Below are 21,135 nucleotides of genomic sequence, written 5' to 3' on the forward strand. Positions count from 1 at the left end.
TTTCGTTTACTTGTCGGCAGTGTTAAGAGTTAATGCTCTGCCCAGCCCTTGGCTCACCTCGCTTTCCCCCCCCCCCCCATGCTAAACTGGGGGCTCCCCTAATCCTTTGAATCTTAAAAGAATAGTGAGCACAACTTCTAAAAAGAGATGAGGCACACTGTAAAAAGATTTACTCACATCTACCCTGTGCTTTCTGTGTCAGATATCACCTGATCTGAATCCCCACGAAACCACAAAGTGCAGGACCAGACCTGGATTCCACACCCCAATGTCCAGTGCTCAGCCCATGGGAGACGCACTTGTCCTTGGATTCCTTTACGGTCTTTTCCCCAACGGTTTAATTTAATTAATTGATTTTATTTTTATTTTTTTAATTTTTTTTTTCAACGTTTTTTATTTATTTTTGGGACAGAGAGAGACAGAGCATGAATGGGGGAGGGGCAGAGAGAGAGGGAGACACAGAATCGGAAACAGGCTCCAGGCTCCGAGCCATCAGCCCAGAGCCTGACGCGGGGCTCGAACTCACAGACCGCGAGATCGTGACCTGGCTGAAGTCGGACGCTTAACCGACTACGCCACCCAGGCGCCCCAAGATTTTATTTTTATTTTTGAGAGAGAGTGTGAGCAGGGGAGGGGGGAGAGCAAGAGAAGGAGAAGAATTCCAAGCATGTTCTGCACTGACAGCAGTGAGCCCCATGCAGGTTTCCAACTCACCAACTGTGAGATCATGACCTGAGCTGAACTGGGTCAGACACTCAAGGGACTGAGCCACCCAGGCACCAATTTTTTTAAGATTTTAGTTGTTTGGTTTTTAATTTTGAGAGCGCGCACGCACTCATGCGCAAGCAGGGGACGGGCAGAGGGAGAGAATCCCAAGCAGGTTCCACGCTCAGTGCAGAGCCCAATGTGGGGCTTGATCTCAGGGCCCTGGGGTCATGACCTGAGCTGGTATCAAGAGTGGAAGGCTTAATGGACTGGGCCCCAGGCGCCCTTTAATATTATATTTTTACTCTCTACACCGAAGTGGGGCTCAACCCACAACCCTGAGATCCGGAGTGGCATGTTCCACCGACTGAGCCAGCTGGGCACCCCAGACTGCTTTCCGGTCTGCAAGTCCTCCGAGCACAATCAGGCCCCTACTTTCGTTAGTACCGGAGTTTGTTAAGTTGCGTGCTTCTCCCTGACTGAAAGGCTCCTATGGAAGGAACGAGAAACCACCAACTCCCGCATTTGTTCACCAGTGCGTGTACACTCGGCCGGCGCCCTGCAACCAGGCAACTGGTGAAAAGCCCTGGGAGTTTATATGGCCAGGCGCGCCGCGGAGCCCTCTGGTAGATGTAGTTCTGGGGCGAGCGGTACTCTGGGAAATGTAGTGCTGCGCGCACGCTTCCGCGGTGGGCCGGGCGAACCTTGGTACTACTGTCCGGAGGGGGAGGCCGTGTGGCGAGCGGGCGGGCTGCGGGGCTGGGGCGGCCTCGGTGTCCGCGCGGGCCCCGCGGTGCCCCCGGTGCGCGTTCTGCGGGTCAGGGCAGCGTGTGGGGCCAGTGGGGTCTGGGGCGGCGGGGCAGAGCGGGCCGGTCAGGCGGGATCAGAGCAGGGGACTCCGGGGATGGGTGACTGGGCCTGCGGGGAGGGCGCTGGAGGGAGCGGGGCTGAGAGCGGCTGGGGGCCGACGCCTGCTGAAGGGGCCGTGGGGCTCGGTGACGGGTAGTGAGGTGAGTGAGCGGGGGCCTGTCCGGACGAGTGTGGGGGCGGGGGCGGGGGCGGGGCTGGCGGGGTTCGTGGGGCGAGGGGTGGTTGTGGACCCGTTAGGGCGGCGTTCGGGGGTCTGCAGAAAGTGGTGGGACAGAATTAGAGATTTAAAGCATTCGTGCCTTAAAGTCACCTTCGGGGAGTGAAAGATGGGGCCGCAGGCCTGAGCTGGTCTCAAGGTGTCAGTGATGTGGGCTGGGGGCGCCTTCGGGGTGTCAGTGATTGGGGCAGCTGTGGAGTGCAGAAATCGGGTGCCTGGTGGGGTTGATGAAGGGCAAATAGAATTTGCTGATTGGAGGGAGCGTGAAGTTGACTATTTTCGGGGTGATAGATTGGGGTCTTGTGTGGTTTGGGGATTGCTGGGGTTTGCAAGAGCTCTGTGAGTGGGGGGACGTTACTGGAGGGGGATTTTTCTCATTAACCTGTTACTTTGCCTTAGGGTTGAGTACTTTGGGAGGCCAGTGGAGGTGTGGGGGGCGCTGTGTGTGTCACTAATTATAGGCTCACGGAGGAAGTGAGCCTAGGATGTCAGTTTACATCAGTGACTGGGGAATCCAGAGATCAGGATTAGGATGCCTGATGGGTGAGGAATTGGGGACAGTAGGAATGACTGAGCCATTAGGAAGGCCTGGGTATCAATCAGAAGAGTATTGGGGCACCTGGCTGGCTTAGTCGCTGGCGTGTGCAATTATTGAAATCGGGGTGTGAGTTCAAGCCCCAGGTTGGGCGCAGAGTTCGCCTTTAAAAACAAAAAAGAAAAGGAAGAAAGAGTAGTGATTGTGGAACTATGGGTTAGGGACTGATTGTGGTACTATGGGGTTGGTGACTTGGTAGCCTGGAGGTGGAGGCAGAGACTGGTAGACATTTGGCTGTGAGTAACTGGGGGCTGTGGGAATGACTGGGGACATAGTAGATTTGGACAACTGAGGCGACAGTTTGCGGGGACAGTCGGAGGAGTCATCGGGAAGCCTGTGGGAGTTAATAAGTTGGGGGATGAATGAGGGACTTATTGGTGTAAGTGATAGGGTTGTGGGAGTTAGTGATGGGCCGAATGTGTCTGGTGACTGGGACTCACAGGGCTTGTTGGGAGTATGATTGGTGGAGTAAGTGGTGAATGGGCTTTTGCAAATGGTCGATTAGCGAGCTGTGGAATTGACTGGGAGGTCTTTGAGGCTGCTGATCGGGTGGACTTGGGGTCAGGGAACGAAGACGAGGGATGCCTGGATATCAGGTGTTGGTTGAGAGTTGATTGAGTTTTTATACGATATGATCACAGGTCTACAGTTATAGTTATTGGTCTGAAAGTGGGTTTACTATATAGCATAAAAGGCGATTCAAAAATGTAAGACTGTAAGATCACAGTTTTGTAACAATGTCAGATGGTTTCTAACACCCTATGAGAGAGGTACCTTTGAAGTAGTGGGGTTATGGGTAATAATTGTTAGTTGATATGTATTTTCTGATTTCTCTATAATCATGTCCTGTAATAGTAAGAGCGCTAACTAGCATTTACTAAATGTGTATGTGCCAGTTATAGTTCTAAGGTACTTACATGTATTAACTAATTTAGAACTCTCAAAGAACGTTATGACCTTAAAATGAATTGTTTGCTGTATTTTGAGGAGAAACTCAGCTGAATTATTCATTTCATGAATGGTTGGATTCACTTTCCTCTTTTATTCATGCCTTTATTTAAAAATGAAATTGATGTTAATGGGGTGCCTGGGTGGCTCAGTGGGTTAAGCATCTGACTTCAGCTCAGGTCATGATCTCGTGATTCGTGGGTTCCAGCCCCACATCGGGCTCTGTGCTGACAGCTGAGAGCCTGGAGCCTGCTTCGGATTCTGTGTCTCCTCTCTCTCTGCCCCTCTGCCAATCATACTCTGTGTGTGTGTCTCTTTCTCTCAAAAATAAACAAACATTGAAAACATTTTTTAAATGAAATTGATGTTCTTATTTCCTGTTCGCTATATATTTTACACACACACACACACACACACACACACACACACACACACACACACCATTGCTGTCTCCCTTCCTTTCAGAGACAATGAATGCTTGGTTAAATGCTATCAATGCTGTGGGGTTCCTTCTGCATACGCTGCTATTTGAGTCCTTGTTAGATCTGTTTACTGTCTTTTTTTAAAAGTTTGTTTATTGGGGCACCTGGGTGGCTTAGTCAGTTAAGCATCTGACTTCAGCTCAGGTCATGATCTCACGGTTCGTGAGTTTGAGCCCCACATCGGGCTCTGTGCTGACAACTCGGAGCCTGAAGCCTGCTTCAGATTCTGTGTCTCCCTCTCTCTCTCCTCCCCTGCTTGCGCTCTGTCTCTCTCTCCCTCAAAAATAAATAAAACATTAAAAAAAATTTTTTTTAAATAAAATAAAATTTAAAAAGTTTATTTATTTTGAGAGAGAGAGAGCACGAGCAGGGGAAGGGCAGAGGGATAGAGAATCCCAAGCAGGTTCCACTCTTTGTGGAACCCAACGTGGGGTTCGATCCCACGAACTGTGAAATCATGACCTGAGCCAAAATTAAGAGTTGGATGCTTAACTGACTGAGTCACCCAGGAGCCTAGAGTCTTTTTTTTTTTTTCATTTAAGTTTATTTAAATTCTAGTTAGTTAACATATATGGTAAAGTTGGCTCCGGTGTAGAATTTAGTGCTTCTTCGCTTAGATACCACACCCAATGCTCATCACAAGTGTCCTCCTTAATACTCATCACCCATTTAAAGTCTGTTTAGAGTCTATAGAAAACACAGTTTGAGCTTTAAATGAAGGTGAGTTTTCAGCAAAAGAGGGAGATTTGCATCTACTAAAGAGACTTTGTTAACTGATTCAACAGATTCCGGTTTCCATGAAGTAATTGGCTTATTTGAGATAAAGAAGTCCCAGAGGTGAATCCTTAGTGAAGAGAGTCCTGGCCAGAGGAGTTAAGAAGGATAGAGCAGAGCCTAAAGTTACTGGCCATTTCCCAAGTGTGGCAGAAAATGAGTAAGTCCCAGGTAAGTAATTCATTTATTTCTTCAGTATGGTTCCATACAATTCACCCATTTAAAGTGAACAATTTACTGTTTTTTAGTAAGTTTAGAGACTTCTGCAACCATCTAATTGTTCATCCTCCTAAAAGAGCACCCCGTTAGCAGGTGTTCCCCATTTCTCCCTGCCCCAGCTCTAGGCAAGCACAGTATGCTCTCTGTGTCTCTGGATTTGCCCCTTCTACCCATTTGATATCAATGGAATCACACCTGTTCTTTTGCGACTGGCTTCTTTCCTGTAGCTCACTTTCAAGAGGGGACATATATTAATACTGTATTGTCTTTTGTTGTGGAATAATAATCTGTTGTGTGACTGTACCACATTTTATCAGTTCCTTATTTGCTAAACATTTGGGTTATTTCCACATTTTGGCTATCATGGCTGATGCTACCGTGAACATTTGTGCATATGTTTTCTGTTCTCTTGGGATACATACCTAGGAGTGCAATGGCTGGTTCATGTCGTAACTATATTTAACATTTTGAGAAACTGATAAACTGTGTTTTTTAAGTTGCTGATTCATTTTACAATCCCACCAGCAATACATAAGGGCTTCCATTTCTCCACCTCCTCATCAACACTGTTACTGTCTCACTGTGGCCACTCTAGTGGGTGTGAAATGGTACCTTGCGGTTTTCATTGCATTTTCTTCTGTATCCACTGATGTGTCTGGGCATAAAATTTTTATTCACTTTTTTTTAAGGTTTATTCATTTTTTGAGAGAGAGAGAGCAAGCGAGCACGAATGGGGAAGGAGCAGAAGGAAAGGGAGACACAGGATCTGAAGCAGGCTCCAGGCTCTGAGCTGTCAGCACAGAGCCCTACACGAGGCTCGAAACCACGAACCATGACATCATGACCTGAGCTGAAGTCAGATACTTAACCAACTGGGCTACCCAGGCACCCTGTCACTTTTTTTTTTTTTTTTAATTTACATTTTTTTATTGCTTTCAGTTGGAAAAGCTTTTGCCTGCCTTCAACTTTGGACAATTTTCCTGTTTTGCTTCCCTGATTATTTCCTCCCCTTTATTCTCCATTTTCTCCAGTTTTGGAATGCTTGATGGATATTCTCTTCTGGATCTATGCTCTGAGTTTAAAAACTTTTCTTTAATATATTTGACTTCTTTTCTTCTCATCTTGATTCTTGCAGAATTCATCGGTGTGGTAATTCACACTGCAAATGTCCTCTTCCATTAGATACATTCTGCTGTTTGGCCAGTATATCGAGATTTTTTTCCATTCAAGTTTTTAAATTTTATTTTTAATTTCATGTATTTATTTATTTATTTATTTATTTTTAGAGAGATAGAGTGAGCGAGCGTGAGCAGGGAGGTGGGGCACAAAGGGAGAGAAAATCCCAAGCAGGTTCCACATTCAGTGTGGAGCCAGACTTGGGGCTTGATCCCACAACCCTGGGATCATGACCTGAGCTGATATCAAGACTTGGACGTGCACCCAGCCGAACCACCCAGGCGCCCCTTCCATTCAGGTTTTAATAACTTTTTTAATGATTCCTTCCAATGTTTCAGTGTGATGGTTGAAGAGAAGGGCCTAAAATGTGTGTGTTGTTTGCATTAAGATATTTGTTTCAAAATTAAATATACTATTTTTGTAGGGATAATAACCTATATAGGATGTGAAATCCAGATCTTGTGTTTGGCATAAAATCACTCTTTTGTTTTGTTTTGTTTTGTTTTGTTTTGTTTTTTTAATTACCAGTAATGTGTTGGAGTCAGCTCGTACCAACTTGCAAAACTTAAATTCTGAGTTTTGTAAACCAGTTATTAAGCTTTGATAGCTTGAAATCAGCCATGGTAGGAATATTTTCAACACAGATTAGCAAATGCTACAAATTAGGACTGTTGTCTTTCCAGAGAACTGACTTCTCAGCATAAGTCTGGATCACATTGAATATCTAATCAACCTCAGAAGTCATTCACAAGTTTAACAGCTTCACACATCAGATTGACTAATCTGGCTGGCATCATAGACTCAATTAGATTACCAACATGGTACAGGGAATCATTAAACCAGTGAACTGCATGAATATGTGCCCCAATTCATATCTTGTATGAAAAGAGCCACATCTGCATGGCTGAGACATGTCTAAAATTGACTGTCCTAAGATCCATGTAAGGCTTCTCCAGTAGAGTGCCCCAGTACTGTGGGGTTTTTGGTCTGTTTTGTTTTTGTTAGAATTAAATCCAAAATATGTTCACTGTGATTTATTCTTTGACCCTGAATCATGTAAAGTGTGCTGCTTAATTTACAAATACTTGAGGTGAGGAGTTCTCTACATACCTTTTTGTTATTACGTTCTGATTGTATTTTTTTATGGTCAGAGAACGTCTCCTTATGATATCAATTCTTTGGGACTTATTTTATGGTCCAGCATATGGTGTATCTTTGGGAATAATCCATGTGAATCAAGGAGAATGTGTTGTTGGATGGAATGTTCAATAAATAAATGTCAATTAGGTTAAATCAGTTGATAGCATGTTCAATTCTATATTCTTACTGATTTTTGTCTACTGGTTCAATCAATTATTGAGAGCCGGTGAAAACCTCCAGTTTTTTTTGAGGATTTGTACAAGAGTTTATGTACAATAAATGCCCAGACATAGAATTTCTGGGTCAAAGGCCATGCAAGTTTTACGTATTAATAGAGATTACAAAATTGCCTTCTAAAAGTGTATTCAAATTTGTTTTATCAACAGTGTTTTGCTGACTCTTCCCCACATCCTTACCAACACTGAGTTGTATCACCTTTTTTTTTCCTTTTTTTTTTTTTTTTTTTTTTTTAAGTAGGCTCCACGCCCAGCATGGAGCCCAACACGGGGCTTGAACTCATGACCCTAGATCAAGACCTGAGCTCATGACGTGAACTGAGATCAGAGTCAGACGCTTAACCAACTGAGCCACCCAGGCGCCCCCATGTCAACTTTTTATCCTTGCCAACCTGATAGATGAAAAATGACATTTCCTTGTATTTTTAACTTGCATTTTTTTAATTATTGCTGATAATGTTTTCTATTTTTTGGTTATGATAAGATAGACATAAACATGTTCATAATATTGTGCAACCATCACTACCATCCACATCCATAACTTTTTTCGCCTTATGCAATTGAAACTACACCCATTTATTTACGTCAGTATTTTCTTCATGTATTTTGAAGCTCTGTTATTTTCTTATTTTTATTAAAACAATTTTTTTAATGTTTATTTATTTTTGAGAGAGAGTCAGTGCACAGGGGGCAGAGAGAGAGAGGGAGACACAGAATCTGAAGCAAGTAATCTCTGTCAGCTGTCGGCACAGAGCCTGATGTGGGGCTTGAACCCACAAACTGTGAGATCATGACCTGAGTTGAAGTCGGAAGCTTAACCAACTGAGCCACCCAGGTGCCCCTCTGTTACTTTTTCTTCAATATTTGTTCATTTTTGAGAGAGAGAGAGAGAGAGAGAGAGAGTGTGTGTGCAAGCCTATGAGCAGGGGAAGGGCAGAAAGAGAGGGGGACAGAGGATCTGAAATGGGCTCCATGCTGACAGCAGAGAGCCCGACGCAGGGCTTGAACCCACGAGTTGAGAGATCATGATCTGAGTGGAATTGGACACTTAACCGACTCAGCCACCCAGCCGCCAGTTGGAGCTTTGTTATTAAATGTTTGCACATTTAGGATTGTTATGTTTTCTTCATGAATTGACCCTTCTGTTGTTATGAAATGTCCTTTTTTATCTCTAGCAATACCCCTTATCTTGAAGCTTACTTTGTGTAATATTAATGTAGCTACACTAGTTTCCATATGAATGTCTGAGTGCTATTACCTTTTCCTGTATTTTATGTCTAACTTATTTGTACCTCTGTAATTGTGTCTTGAGCACGTGGGTGGCTCAGTTGGTTAAGTCACCGACTTCGGCTCAGGTCACGAGCTCACGGTTTGTGGATTCGAGCCCCGCGTCGGGCTCTGTGCTGACAGCTGAGCCTGGAGCCTGCTTCAGATTCTGTGTCTCCCTCTCTCTGCCCTTCCCCTGCTCACACTCTGTCTCTCTCTGTCTCTCAAAATTAAATAAATTTAAAAAAATCATAATTAAGTGTGTCTTTTGTAAGTATCCTATAGATAGGTCCTACTTTTTCCAGCCTGATAATGTCTCTTTTCTGTGGAATGTTTATTTAGTCCGTTAACATTTTAAGTAATTATTGACATATTTGGGTTGAAGTCTACCATGTTACTATTTGTTTTCTGTTTGTACTGTTTGTTCTTTGTTTCTTTTCCCTGCCTTCTTTTGGAGCGTTTGTGTGGTGGTCCCTGTTCTCGGGTGTTGGAGGACATGTGCTTCTGCGCGACTCTGCCCTCCTGCTTTCCATGCCTGAGTCCCCAGGCACAGGAACGAAGCACTTTCTTCTGAGCTTCCTCCCTCCTTCTTCTCACCATGCGATGGGCCCACCCTCCTTGACGAGGCCTTCGGTGTTGGTGGACACATGCTGTGCAGTCTCCATGCAGCCACCCTTTGAAAGGGTTGTTTTGGGTTTTTTTCCTGAAAAACATGCTAGATTTTTTTGTTTGTTTGAACATTTTGGACATTCCATTCTACGTTGGCTTGCATTGTTTCTGGTGAGAGGTCAGTGGTCCCATCCCTCTTATGTTGATCCCTGGAATGTACTGTGTCTTACGCTCTGGCTGATTTTAAGATTTTATTTTTAGTTTTGGGCAATTCGGCTCTGATGAGCCTCGGTCTGGTTTTCTTTATATGTATCCTGATTGGGATACTTTGAGTTTCTTGTGTCTGTGGAATGTTTTTCTTCACATTTGGAACATTTCCAGCCATTATTTACTCAAATATTTTTTCTGCCCTATTTTCTTCTGACCCTCCAATTATGGTGTATAAGATGTTTTTATATTGTCCTACAGGTCACTGACACTTGATACATTGTTTCCAATACTTTATACTTTGTATGTTGTTGTTGTTTTTAACTTTATTTTATTTAGTTTGAGACAGAGAGAGCAAGTGTAGGGGAAGGGCAGAGAGAGGGAGAGGGAATCCCAAGCAGGCTCCATACTGTCAGCACAGAGCCCAATGCGGGGCTCGATCTCATGAACTGTGACATCATGACCTGAGCCGAAATCAAGAGTCAGGCGCTTAACCGACTGAGCCACCCAGGTGCCCCTGTATGGTTTTTATTAATCGATTTTCAAGTTCATGAATCTTTTCCTTCATAACATCAGATCTGCTGTTAAGTCCATTTGGTAAGTACTTAATATCAGCTGTTCAGTCTAGAGTTTCTATTTGGTTCTTTTTTAAAAAATTAATTTCCTTTTCTCTCCTGAAATATTCCATCCCTTCACTTATCATATCCATGTTTCCTCTAAGTTATTCAACATATTTAGTATTGTTATTTTAGAGTCTGTCTCTTAATTCACATAACTTAGGCATCTGTAGATCTCCTTCTGTTGGCTGGTTTTACTTTCTGTGGCCGTAGTTCTTGGTCACATTTTTATACTTCTTTGTATATATATTTTACTGCATTCTAGATGTTGTAAATAAAAAATGGTGGAAACTGAAGTATAACTTGCTTCCTTTTGTTCACTTTCCAGAGTATATAGACTCTTTCCTTTAGAAACTAGGGTGGAGGTTTATCATTCTGGTTTTTTCTAGAAGTGAGTTGAATTAGTTCACAATTTATTTTATTTATTTGTGTATTTGTTAACGTTTTTATTTTACTTTTTGAGAGACAGAGACGGACAGAGTGCTAGTTGGGGAGGGGCAGAGAGAGAGGGAGACACAGAATCCGAAGCAGGCTCCAGGCTCTGAGCCATAAGCACAGAGCCTGACATGGGGCTCAAACCCACGAACTGTGAGATCATGACCTGAGCCAAAGTCAGACACTCAACGGACTGAGCCAGCCAGGCACCCCTGTTCGGTTATTTATTTAACGTTTATTCATTTGAAAGAGACAGAGTGTGAGTGGGGGAGGGGCAGAGAGAGAGAGGGAGACACCAGAATCCGAAACAGGTTCCAGGCTCTGAGCTGTCAGCACAGAGCCCGACGCGGGGCTCAGACCCACGGACAACGAGATTATGACCTGAGCCGAAGTCAGACACTGAACCCCCTGAGCCACCCGGGTGTCTGTCAGATTTGCTGTTTTAAACACCAATGTATTTACTGCCTGGCGGACATGTACAAGAAAGTCTCTAAGGCAGGAGCAGAAGGTGAATATTTTAGGCTTTTCCGGCCACACATCCCTGGCGCAACTGCTCACCTCCCCTGCGGTCCTGCAAGAGAGTCATGGATCGTACGTGAACAGATGGCTGGAAGCTGGCTTTCAAGAAGCTTTATTTTAGCATCTAAGTGCTGACTGGGCTTGGCAATTTGCAGCCCCTGCTCTAAGGTGCGAGCCGGGCGGACAGCACTGCTGGTGCACGGAAGGTGACTGTCCCCAGTGCTGGCACATAGAAGGTGACTCTGTCCCTAGTGCTGACACACAGAAGGTGACTGTCCCCAGTGCTGGCAGACAGGTGACTGTCCCCACTGCTGACACACAGAAGGTGACTCTGTCCCCGGTGCTGGCAGACAGGTGACTGTCCCCAGTGCTGGCACACAGAAGGTGACTCTGTCCCCGGTGCTGGCACACAGGTGACTGTCCCCACTGCTGACACACAGAAGGTGACTCTGTCCCCGATGCTGGCAGACAGGTGACTGTCCCCAGTGCTGGCACACAGAAGGTGACTCTGTCCCCAGTGCTGGCACACAGGTGACTGTCCCCACTGCTGACACACAGAAGGTGACTCTGTCCCCGGTGCTGGCAGACAGGTGACTGTCCCCAGTGCTGGCACACAGAAGGTACTCTGAACCAGCCACACCCGCAGTGCATTCATCCGTATTCTTGGCTTGTCTGGATATTGAAAAGTTTTCACTTTTGCCGATCTAAGGAGTAAATGATAACCCCTTACAGTTGTGTTTAAACCACGTATGTTCTCCGGCCCCAGCGTCTGTGGTAACTTGAACTGGCGACAAGATTGAGGGCCCTGTGAGGACAGAGTGAATCCTGTTCACCTTCGTGTTGATGACACCAGAGTGGAACCTCACACACTTGTGGGTGGATAAACATTCGGGGTCATACTATCTTACTTAAAACACTACAGGATTTTTAAGACTTCTGTTTCTCCAGTAAGGTATAATGCAAATCTAGGCATATGATAAAAAGCCTGTGTACTGAATCCTGATAAGAATGGTCAAAATCAGTGTATCAGAGATGACTTCATTTACAAATAGTGGGAGCTCTGATAATAAGGCCATAGAACTTTCTCCTGCAAGACACCCGGAAGTAGACGGTCCTGGGCTGGCACAGCTCATGACCGGTATCATAAAGGACAGAATGTTTCCAGGTTTCTGCTCTGCCAAACTTCACTCACATTGTCTCACGGCCCAAGGTGGCTGCAGCAGCTCTGAGGGCAACGTCTGCGGTAACAGCAGGAAGAAAGGTAGAGGGGGCAGAGGGCAAAATCAGTATCTCTTTTACCCAAAATCGGCAGCTTCCCCGCGGATGGCCCTCACACACCTCCTAGGTCCCATCTCCAGCACACAGTCACGTGACTGACTCCAGCTGTAAGAGAGACAAGAACAGAGGGAACCGGCATCCGGCTCAGAGCAATTGCGATTCGTTACTGGGAACTGGGCACTTTTGCGTGACGGCTCCTGGGGGCTCCCACTCCAGGGCCTTGCCGCCTTTCCTTTATTATGGTATCCATTTCTTCAGATTCAGTAGGGACATGCTCTTTCAGGGGTCATTGGCATTGGAGGATGTGGCCGTGAACTTCACACGGGACGAGTGGCAGCTCCTGGACTCTGCTCAGAAGAACTTGTACAGAAATGTGATGCTGGAGAATGTGAGCAGTCTCGTGTCCCTGGGTAAGGACATCTTGTGCGGACTCAGGCTCTGCCCGGCACTTGCCATTTCCTCTTCGCTTACTATCAACGGGGGCCTTTGAAGAGTGCAATGACTTAGGCTTTAGCTTAAGAATTCACGAATTCTCAGGGGCGCCTGGGTGGCGCAGTCGGTTAAGCGTCCGACTTCAGCCAGGTCACGATCTCGCGGTCGTGAGTTCGAGCCCCGCGTCAGGCTCTGGGCTGATGGCTCGGAGCCTGGAGCCTGTTTCCGATTCTGTGTCTCCCTCTCTCTCTGCCCCTCCCCCGTTCATGCTCTGTCTCTCTCTGTCCCAAAAATAAATAAACGTTGAAAAAAAAATTAAAAAAAAAATTAAAAAAGAATTCACAAATTCTCAGCGCTTTTTTGTGTTGAGTGCACACTCACATCCCAGATGGAAGGCCTCCCTGCACAGCCTCTGAAACTAAGCATTTATTTATTCTTAGAAGTCTGAAGCCCAATAAATTAGGCTCAAGTCATGTGTGATTTTTCATATACAGGGTTTCAACTTATCAAACCAGATGTGATCTTCAAACTGGAGCAAGAGCAGCCTTGGATAATAGGCGAAGAGGTCCCAAGTCAGAGCTCGTCGGGTGAGTCACCTGTGAGAAGGTGGAATTTTAATGCCAGTTTAGGGGCGCCGGGGTGGCTCAGTCGGTTAAGCGTCCGACTTCAGCTCAGGTCACGATATCACGGTTCGTGGGTTCAAGCCCTGCGTTGGGCTCTGTGCTGACAGCTGGGAGCCTGCTTCGGATTCTGTGCCTCCCTCTCTCTCTGCCCCTCCCCTGCTCCTGCTCTGTCTCTCTCTGTCTCAAAAATAAGTAAAAAAAAAAAATTAAAAAATTTTTAATAAAAAAATACATGTCAGTTTACAGCGGACGTAAAGACAGTGAGGGATGGGCACCTTTGAAATGCTGTTTAGATAATTCTCCAATCACTAAACCTTTAGAAGGGACTCAGAACCACGGATATGAGCTTCTCAGATACCCAGATCTTATATAGATCACTTGTCTGTATGAGGATAATCTGTCCGTCTTTGCTTTGATTTTAGAGTGAGCTACGCTCCTCTGGTCTGTACTAAGGAGCGCATCCCTTCTCACCTCAGACCGTGTGTGTTCTTTTTCCCTCTCCACACCACAAACGTATCCTGCTGATAGATCCCTTGTCTTTTCACTGGTACCGAGAATTCATTGTGTTTTTTTCTTCTCATCATTCTAATTCCCTCCTATTTTCTTTCCCTTTTTATTGTTAAATGCCTCAGATTACTATTATATACCTGTGGTCATTCCTTCTATTCTCTACTTGATTTCTTTTATGGAAGTTTACTCCTTCTATGCCTATGACCAAAGGAATAACTTTGGTGTCATCATTTTCTACCTTGTAGTGCAGCTTTTTAGTGCAGATTGTGCTCAGATAAAACCCTACCTTTGCGTAGGACAGATTATTATATCATGGCCTTTAGCAACCTATTTAGTCAAAGGTTTTTTTTCCCCCTTTTCCTTATCTATTATTAGTTTTCTACCTCAGTTTCCATGAGAGCACTTTTTTTAATTTTAATTCCCAAACATGTGTAGTTGTGCATGATGTTTTCTGCACTTCTAGTTCACCTGGTTCACGATTATTGAATCCACAAAATATGTTTGTCATTCTCCTTTCTAGAATACTGGAAAGTTGACGATTACAAAGCTTGGCACCAAGAACTCCAAGACAGGATTAAAAAATCGGAACAAGTCCATGAAACTAATGCCAGTGGAAAAACATTCCAATCCAGCGTGAACCTTGCACCGTTAAAGCAAAAGTCCAGTAAGCATGTCTCAAATGGAAAACATCTGAAACACTCGTTAGGTTTATTTAGTGAGGCTGGAAACCGTGGAAGAAGGAAACCTGGTAAATTCAATGGATATGAGAAATCCTTTTTCTATACCGAACATGGAAAAACTCACGTTGGAGCAAAATGCTACGAATGTAATGATTGTGGAAAAGTCACCAGCAAGAAGTCACGACTCATTGTACATCAGAGAACACACACAGGAGAGAAACCATTTAAATGTAGTGAATGTGGCAAAGCCTTTTCCCAGAAGTCACACCTTGTGACACATCAGACGGTTCACACAGGAGAAAAACGTTATGGATGTGAGTGTGGGAAGGCCTTCTCTAGAAAGTCTCATCTCATTACACACCAGAGAACTCACACAGGAGAGAAACCTTATGAATGCAGTGAGTGCAGCAAAGTCTTTTCTCAGACGTCACAGCTCATTATTCATCAGCGAAGTCATACAGGAGAGAGACCGTATGCATGCGGTGAATGTGGGAAAGGCTTTAGTGGGAAATCGCAACTTATCACTCATAAGAGAACCCATATAGATGAAAAGCCCAATAAATGCAATGAATGTGGGAAAGCCTTCAGAGAGAAGTCAAGTCTCCATAAACATCAGAGAATTCATTCAGGAGAGAAACCATATGGGTGCAGCGAATGTGGGAAAGCCTTCAGTGGGAAGTCACTCCTCCTCAGACATGAGAAAACTCATTCAGGAGAAAAGCCCTATGGATGTAAGGAATGCACGAAGGCATTTATTTGGAAGTCACAGCTCATCATACATCAGAGGACTCACACAGGAGAGAAGCCCTATGGATGTAGCACTTGTGGGAAAGCTTTTTCCCAGAAATCACACCTCATGATACATCAGAGAACTCACACAGAAGAGAAACCCTAGAAATAGAGCGAGTGTGAGACACTTTTAAGAAAATAATCGCCCTTCTCTCTATACCATAAAACACATTTATAAAAATCCTGCGAATGCCACGAGTGTAGGAAGGTCATTGGCAGGAAGTTCTACTTCCTTGAACGTCAGAATGCCAAATTGGAGAGCAAGCCTATGTGTGCAGTGAATGTGGCAAAGGCAGTAGAGACAAGCGCTCAGCAAATGGTCTAGTCTCATCATAAATCAAGTTATTCATATCGAGGACAAAAATAATGACTCAAAGGAATACAGGAAAATTTGTCCATAGCAATGTCAAAAAAAAAAAAAATCAATTTCCAAGTACGGTATTGCATCTTTAGAAAAAAAGATTATATATTCTATTTTAAGTGATAAGCTTATGAAGCTTTAAAGATATGTATGTCTGTGTATGAGTATGTTCAGTAATCTTGACAGCCAAGTAGAAAGCCTATTGCTTCAGACAAATATAGGGCTTATATTCCTGAGTATGGCTACATCTTGTGAATTTATATAGTTTCATAGCATATGTGAAATTAATCTGTGAATATGGTATATGTCATGTTTATAGCACAGCGTCTCTCAAGGGTGCTGCACAATGTATATCGTTTGTCTTGTACCGTAATAGAAGGTAAGCCAGACCAAATGATTTCGTTGTTATTTAACAAATAGTTTAAGTTATATTGCCAGAACTTTTTGGCACATGCAAATGAGTTTGGGAACTCTTACCATGCCCTGTGTTCAATAACAGAAGCTGGAATTTTTCAATAAAATCTCCTGCCTCTTCTGAGTCGCCAGTTACATCCAGATTGTTCACATTAAACATGCAAAGGCAAGAATACAAGTTAACGTCTGACCGAGTGAGCAAAAGAAAAACTCTGAACTGCATTGCTCGTCATCTAAACAGATGAGAAGTGGAGCTGGCGAAAAGAAAATACCCACAAGGGGCTCCTGGGTGGCTCAGTCGGTTGGGCGTCCGACTTCAGCTCAGGTCACGATCTTGCAGTTCGTGGGTTTGAGCCCCGCGTCAGGGTCTGTGCTCACAGCTCAGAGCCTGGAACCTGCTTCAGATTCTGTGTCTCCCTCTCTCTCTGCCCCTCCCCCGCTCATCCTCTCTCTCTCAAAAATAAATAAACATTTTAAAAAATTTAATAAAATAAAATACCCACAAAACATATCCTCCTGTTATTTTTCAGGGGCATTTTTTCTTCTTCTTCTTTAATGTTTATTTTTGAAAGAGAGGGCGCGTACGCGTTGGGGAGGAGCAGAGAGAGAAGGGGACAGAGGATCTGAGCTGTCAGCACAGAGCCCGACACCGGGCTCGAACTCATGAACTGCGAGATCTTGACCTGAGCTGAAGTCGGACACTCAACCAACCGAGCCACCCAGACGCCCCTTAGGTGCCCCAAATCTTTAAATAATGTATTTGAAAATGCCAAAAGCCTGTCTTGAATGTTGGTGAAATTCAGAGCTTCGTATCACTCCCTATATGTGTGATTTTCTTGCGTTGCTAACTTGTCTCTGTTGAAACCATCTACTATGCATGTTCCCTCTACCTCTGTTTAGAATTTTTAGTAATTCCTCTCCTTGGTAATGCCTGACAATGTCAGAATCCTTTCCTGAATGATTGTAACGTTTAGAATTACAGAAAAATGACTGTTTTCATCAGACAAAGGGAGACTCGTGGACAATGGTCTTCAGATTTCACATCCAAGAGCAAATGTTATTTGAATATGGGGCTGTATCAAAATTAAGAGTTAGGGCCTAGGTTAACACAGTATTGCTTTGGGGGATGACCTTGACCCCAAATTTCTCATGCAGCCCATATGGGGAGCTCTTCATTATTCTGAAGTGTCTCGTGGAATTTGTTGTCTGGCCTACTGGTCAGGGTCCAGTCTTGAAAACAACTGCCGTAAGAAAAGCAGCTGGGGGGCGCCTGGGTGGCTCAGTCGGTTCAGCGGCCGACTTCGGCCCAGGTCATGATCTCGCGGTCCGTGAGTTCGAGCCCCGCGTCGGGCTCTGTGCTGACCGCTCGGAGCCTGGAGCCTGTTTCAGATTCTGTGTCTCCCTCTCTCTGACCCTCCCCCGTTCATGCTTTGTCTCTGTCTCAAAAATAAATAAACGCTAAAAAAAAAATTTTTTTTTAGAAAAGCAGCTGGAATCTGGCTGGGAGCCGCTGAGAGAGGCGGCGGGAGAGAGGAGACGTCACGTGCGGTTTCTGCTCTCTGTCCTTGCACCCTGGGCTCCTGTCAAACGTCACAATTACAGGTCCTTGACGCCGTTTGAGCGTCTTGTGCCAGGGAATCGACAGAGAAGGAGGTTACCATTACTGCTGGAGTGTTTGATCTGCAGAATTAAGGAATTGCTGGTACACATTTGGGGCCAGGTGACTCTGCATGGAGCCTGACAGATTCACTGACAAGCCTCGTAGTATTTCCCTGCGAGTTCCCGTGGGAGGCTAAAGCACCCATTAGGACAGGACTGCTAGAAATTCAGTCTTCAGTGATGAAGAAAGAACCTTGACCCACCAGTAGCTTGCTGATGGCAAGCATAACGTGCAACGGGGGCAGAGAAAAAGTTTTTTTGGTATCAGCCAGCGTTTTATGGTGAATACCTGGCAACTGTACCTGCTGTGTATATTTTTGTTGCGTTTCAACAAATTTTCCTTCCCTATTTTTTGTTTTGATATGGAACATTGATTGGCGAGGTTTTGTTTTAGAATTCAGTTCATAGATCATGAGATCAAGCAAAGCCACGTTGTGCTTAGAGACCCTAGACTTGAGACGAGGACCTCTAGGACTTTGTATTTTCTCTTGTTGGGGAGAGGATGAGAGTGTCACTGTGGGATTCGCCCATTCATGATAGGCAGGACAGCATTGTCACCTTACTGTCACATGTGTATCACGGGAGGATGAGAAGGAAGGGTGACAAATAACAGAGTGGGTGGACCGTGCTGACCCTGGACCCTGGTCCTCAGACCCATTCCTTCCTCTACCTTCCCTGCTCTGCTCCCAGGGCTGGGGAAGCCTGGCCCACAGGTGTATCCCAGTCTCCTGTATCAAGTGCTTCTAGATGAATCTGGTGAAACCGAGGGGAAACTGAAGGGTGTGAGATTAGTAAACAAAAACAAAATATTTCTTCCGTCTGGGCCTCAGGTAACCTCTCCAGCAATGGCTGTGTCTCCTCTGTCACTCCAGCTGTTCTTAAGTAGACATGCTGTGGTTACAGCTTCCGCTGGTTGACCCTGGACCGGGGATCCGGTAAACACCTCCTCCCTTTGTCCCCCTGCTGAGTGACGGTCATGGATTCCTGCTTCTGCACCTTGGCTTTCGCATCTGGGACGCCTCCCCACCCTCTCTGGCACCTCATCCCTCCTATCACTTGTGTCACCAACTTCCCACATTAAGTTCCCTGTTTTACTTACAGTGGTTTTTATTTTTAGATTGGACCCTTGGCATTACAAGTGCGGGAGGGACAGTTCTTGATTCGGGGCATATAGAGCTTCCTACAAGACAGCCTCCCAACCTTGCAGAGTATGTGAGTTCCTAGAATTATAATAAACAAATGCTGGAAAAATTTCAAAACAGCTAGTGAGTGGCTAAGGAAAACATGCTATGTCCATACAATAAAATACCTTTTTGCGATAAAAAGACGCACGACGTAGCTGCCGCAAGAAAAGAACCAGTCACGAAAGACTAGACTGGATTTTCTATTTACATGAAAATCTCCAGACTTCTGGTTGCCTTAGGCCGGGCTTACAAGTGGGGACTAACTGCCAACGGAAGTGGGGGGAACATCTGGCAGTGATGACACTGGACTTTAATGAGGGACACATACCTACCGATTCACGGAGAGTCGCTGAACTGAACACCTAAGTGGGCAAATTCAATGGCATGTGAATTATGCCTCAATAAAGTTGTTTAAAAATGGATAGAGCTAAAGGGAGAAGTAGAAAAATGCACAATCATAATTGGAGATTTTAACTAACTCCCTTCTATTATTAGCAGATAGAACAAGTACACATAAAAAGTCCAGAAGGATATAAAGTATTGGAGAAATCCAAGGGGCGCCTGGGTGGCTCAGTCGTTTAAGGGCCTGACTTCGGCTCAGGTCGTGATCTCATGGTCCGTGGGTTAGAGCCCCATGTCCAGCTCTGTGCTGACAGCTCAGAGCCTGGAGCCTGCTTCGGAGTCTCTGTCTCCTCTCTCTCTGCCCCTCACGCACTCACGCTCTGTCTCTCTCTCTCTCTCTCTCAAAAATAAATAAAGATTAAAGAAAAAGTACTGGAGAAATCTTATGAATGATTCAGATATTGGAATGGACAGATAATAACTTTGAAATAACTATTATTAATAAGTAGGAAAAGATATGGGGTGCCTGGGTGGATCAATCGGTTGAGCATCTGACTCTTGACTTTGGCCGAGGTCATGATCCAGGGTTGTGGGATTGAGCCCTGGTTTGTGCTCCACACAGCGTGGAGCCTGCTTGGGATTCTTTCTTCTCTTTCTTAAAAATATCAAAAAAGTAAGTAGAGGGGCGCCTGGTGCCTCAGTCATGATCTCACAGTTGATGAGTTGGAGGCCTGCATCAGGTGAGCTCAAGCCCTGCTTCTCCCTCCCTCTCCCTCCCTCCCTCTCTCTCTCTCTCTCTCTGCCCCTTGTAGGATTCTCTCTCTCTTTCCCTGTCTGCCCCTCGTTCACTTGTGCCCTCTCTGTCTCAAGAAAAAAATAATAAGTAGAAGAAGATAGAGGAAAAGATAGATATCATGGATGAAAAGATGTAGAACTAATAACAAAGAGAAATTATAAAAAATCAGTGGATAATACTAAAACTAAAAATACAACATCAGAGATCGTGAACTCATTGCATGGGATTTACAAGAGAGGAGACATATCAGAAGACGGTATTAATGACTTTAAAGTTGGGTCAATTGAAATATGTTAAGAAAATGAAAAAAAGAGGCGGGGGGCACCTGGGTGGCTCAATCGGTTAAATGTCTGACTCTTGGTTTCTGTTCAGGTCATGATCTCATGGTTGGTGGGTTCAAGCCCTGCATCAGGCTCTGCACTGATGATGCAGAGCCTGCTTGGGATCCTCTCTCTCTCCCTCTCTCTCTGTTCCTCCCTGCTTTGCTCGCGCACTCTCTCAAAATAAGTAAACTTTAAAAAGCAAAAAGAAAATGAGAAAAAGGAGAGGCACCTGGGTAGATCAGTCGCTTAAGCATCTGGCTCTTGATTTCGGCTCAGGTCACAATCTCATGGTTCGTGGAATCTTTTTTCCCTGCTCCTCCCCCCACTCATGCTCTCTCTCTCAAAGTAAATAAGTAAAGTTAAAGAAAAAAGAGAAGCTAAGGATTAGAGAAAATATTCACAAATCACATTTCTAAGAAAGAATTTATATCCAATATCCAGAATATATAAAGAACTCTCAAAACTCAAAAATAAGAACACAGCAACTCAATTTAAAATTTTTTTAAATGTTTATTTATTTATTTATTTATTTATTTTTTAAATTTAGAAATTTATTCTGTTTAATCCACAAGCTTTAGATAGCTTTAGTTTAAAAAAAAAAAACCCCAAAACAAAAACAGTGAAAACAAGACACTATTTCAAAGTCTGGGCCCTTCCAGCCTTCCAAATATGAGAGAGCTCTGAAAGTTGTATATACCAGTTGGAAGAACAAGACAAAATTATGAATGG

General features: G+C 44.5%; 1 protein-coding gene across 1 annotated transcript; it reads left to right on the forward strand.

Moving 5' to 3' along the window:
* The first annotated feature begins 1,434 nt into the window (after nt 1–1,434).
* Nucleotides 1,435–16,226, forward strand: LOC112855091 (uncharacterized). Its single transcript, XM_086681351.1, has 5 exons — nt 1,435–1,715; nt 4,603–4,762; nt 12,577–12,703; nt 13,220–13,312; nt 14,379–16,226. Exons 2-5 carry the CDS (start codon nt 4,748–4,750, stop codon nt 15,431–15,433), a joined length of 1,290 nt encoding a protein of 429 aa, XP_086537477.1. The 5' UTR covers nt 1,435–1,715; nt 4,603–4,747; the 3' UTR covers nt 15,434–16,226.
* Nucleotides 16,227–21,135: the final 4,909 nt, after the last annotated feature.

Source organism: Puma concolor, chromosome D3 (genome assembly GCF_028749965.1).
Source record: "Puma concolor isolate L17-30 chromosome D3, mPumCon1.1.hap2, whole genome shotgun sequence".
Classification (NCBI taxonomy): Eukaryota; Metazoa; Chordata; class Mammalia; order Carnivora; family Felidae; genus Puma; species Puma concolor.

Bases quoted from the DNA above. Each gene is read 5' to 3' on its own strand.
- LOC112855091 (XM_086681351.1), top strand. The intron at 12,704-13,219 runs GTAAGGACATCT...TTTCATATACAG, and splicing joins GAGCAGTCTCGTGTCCCTGG to GGTTTCAACTTATCAAACCA. The intron at 13,313-14,378 runs GTGAGTCACCTG...TCTCCTTTCTAG, and splicing joins CCCAAGTCAGAGCTCGTCGG to AATACTGGAAAGTTGACGAT.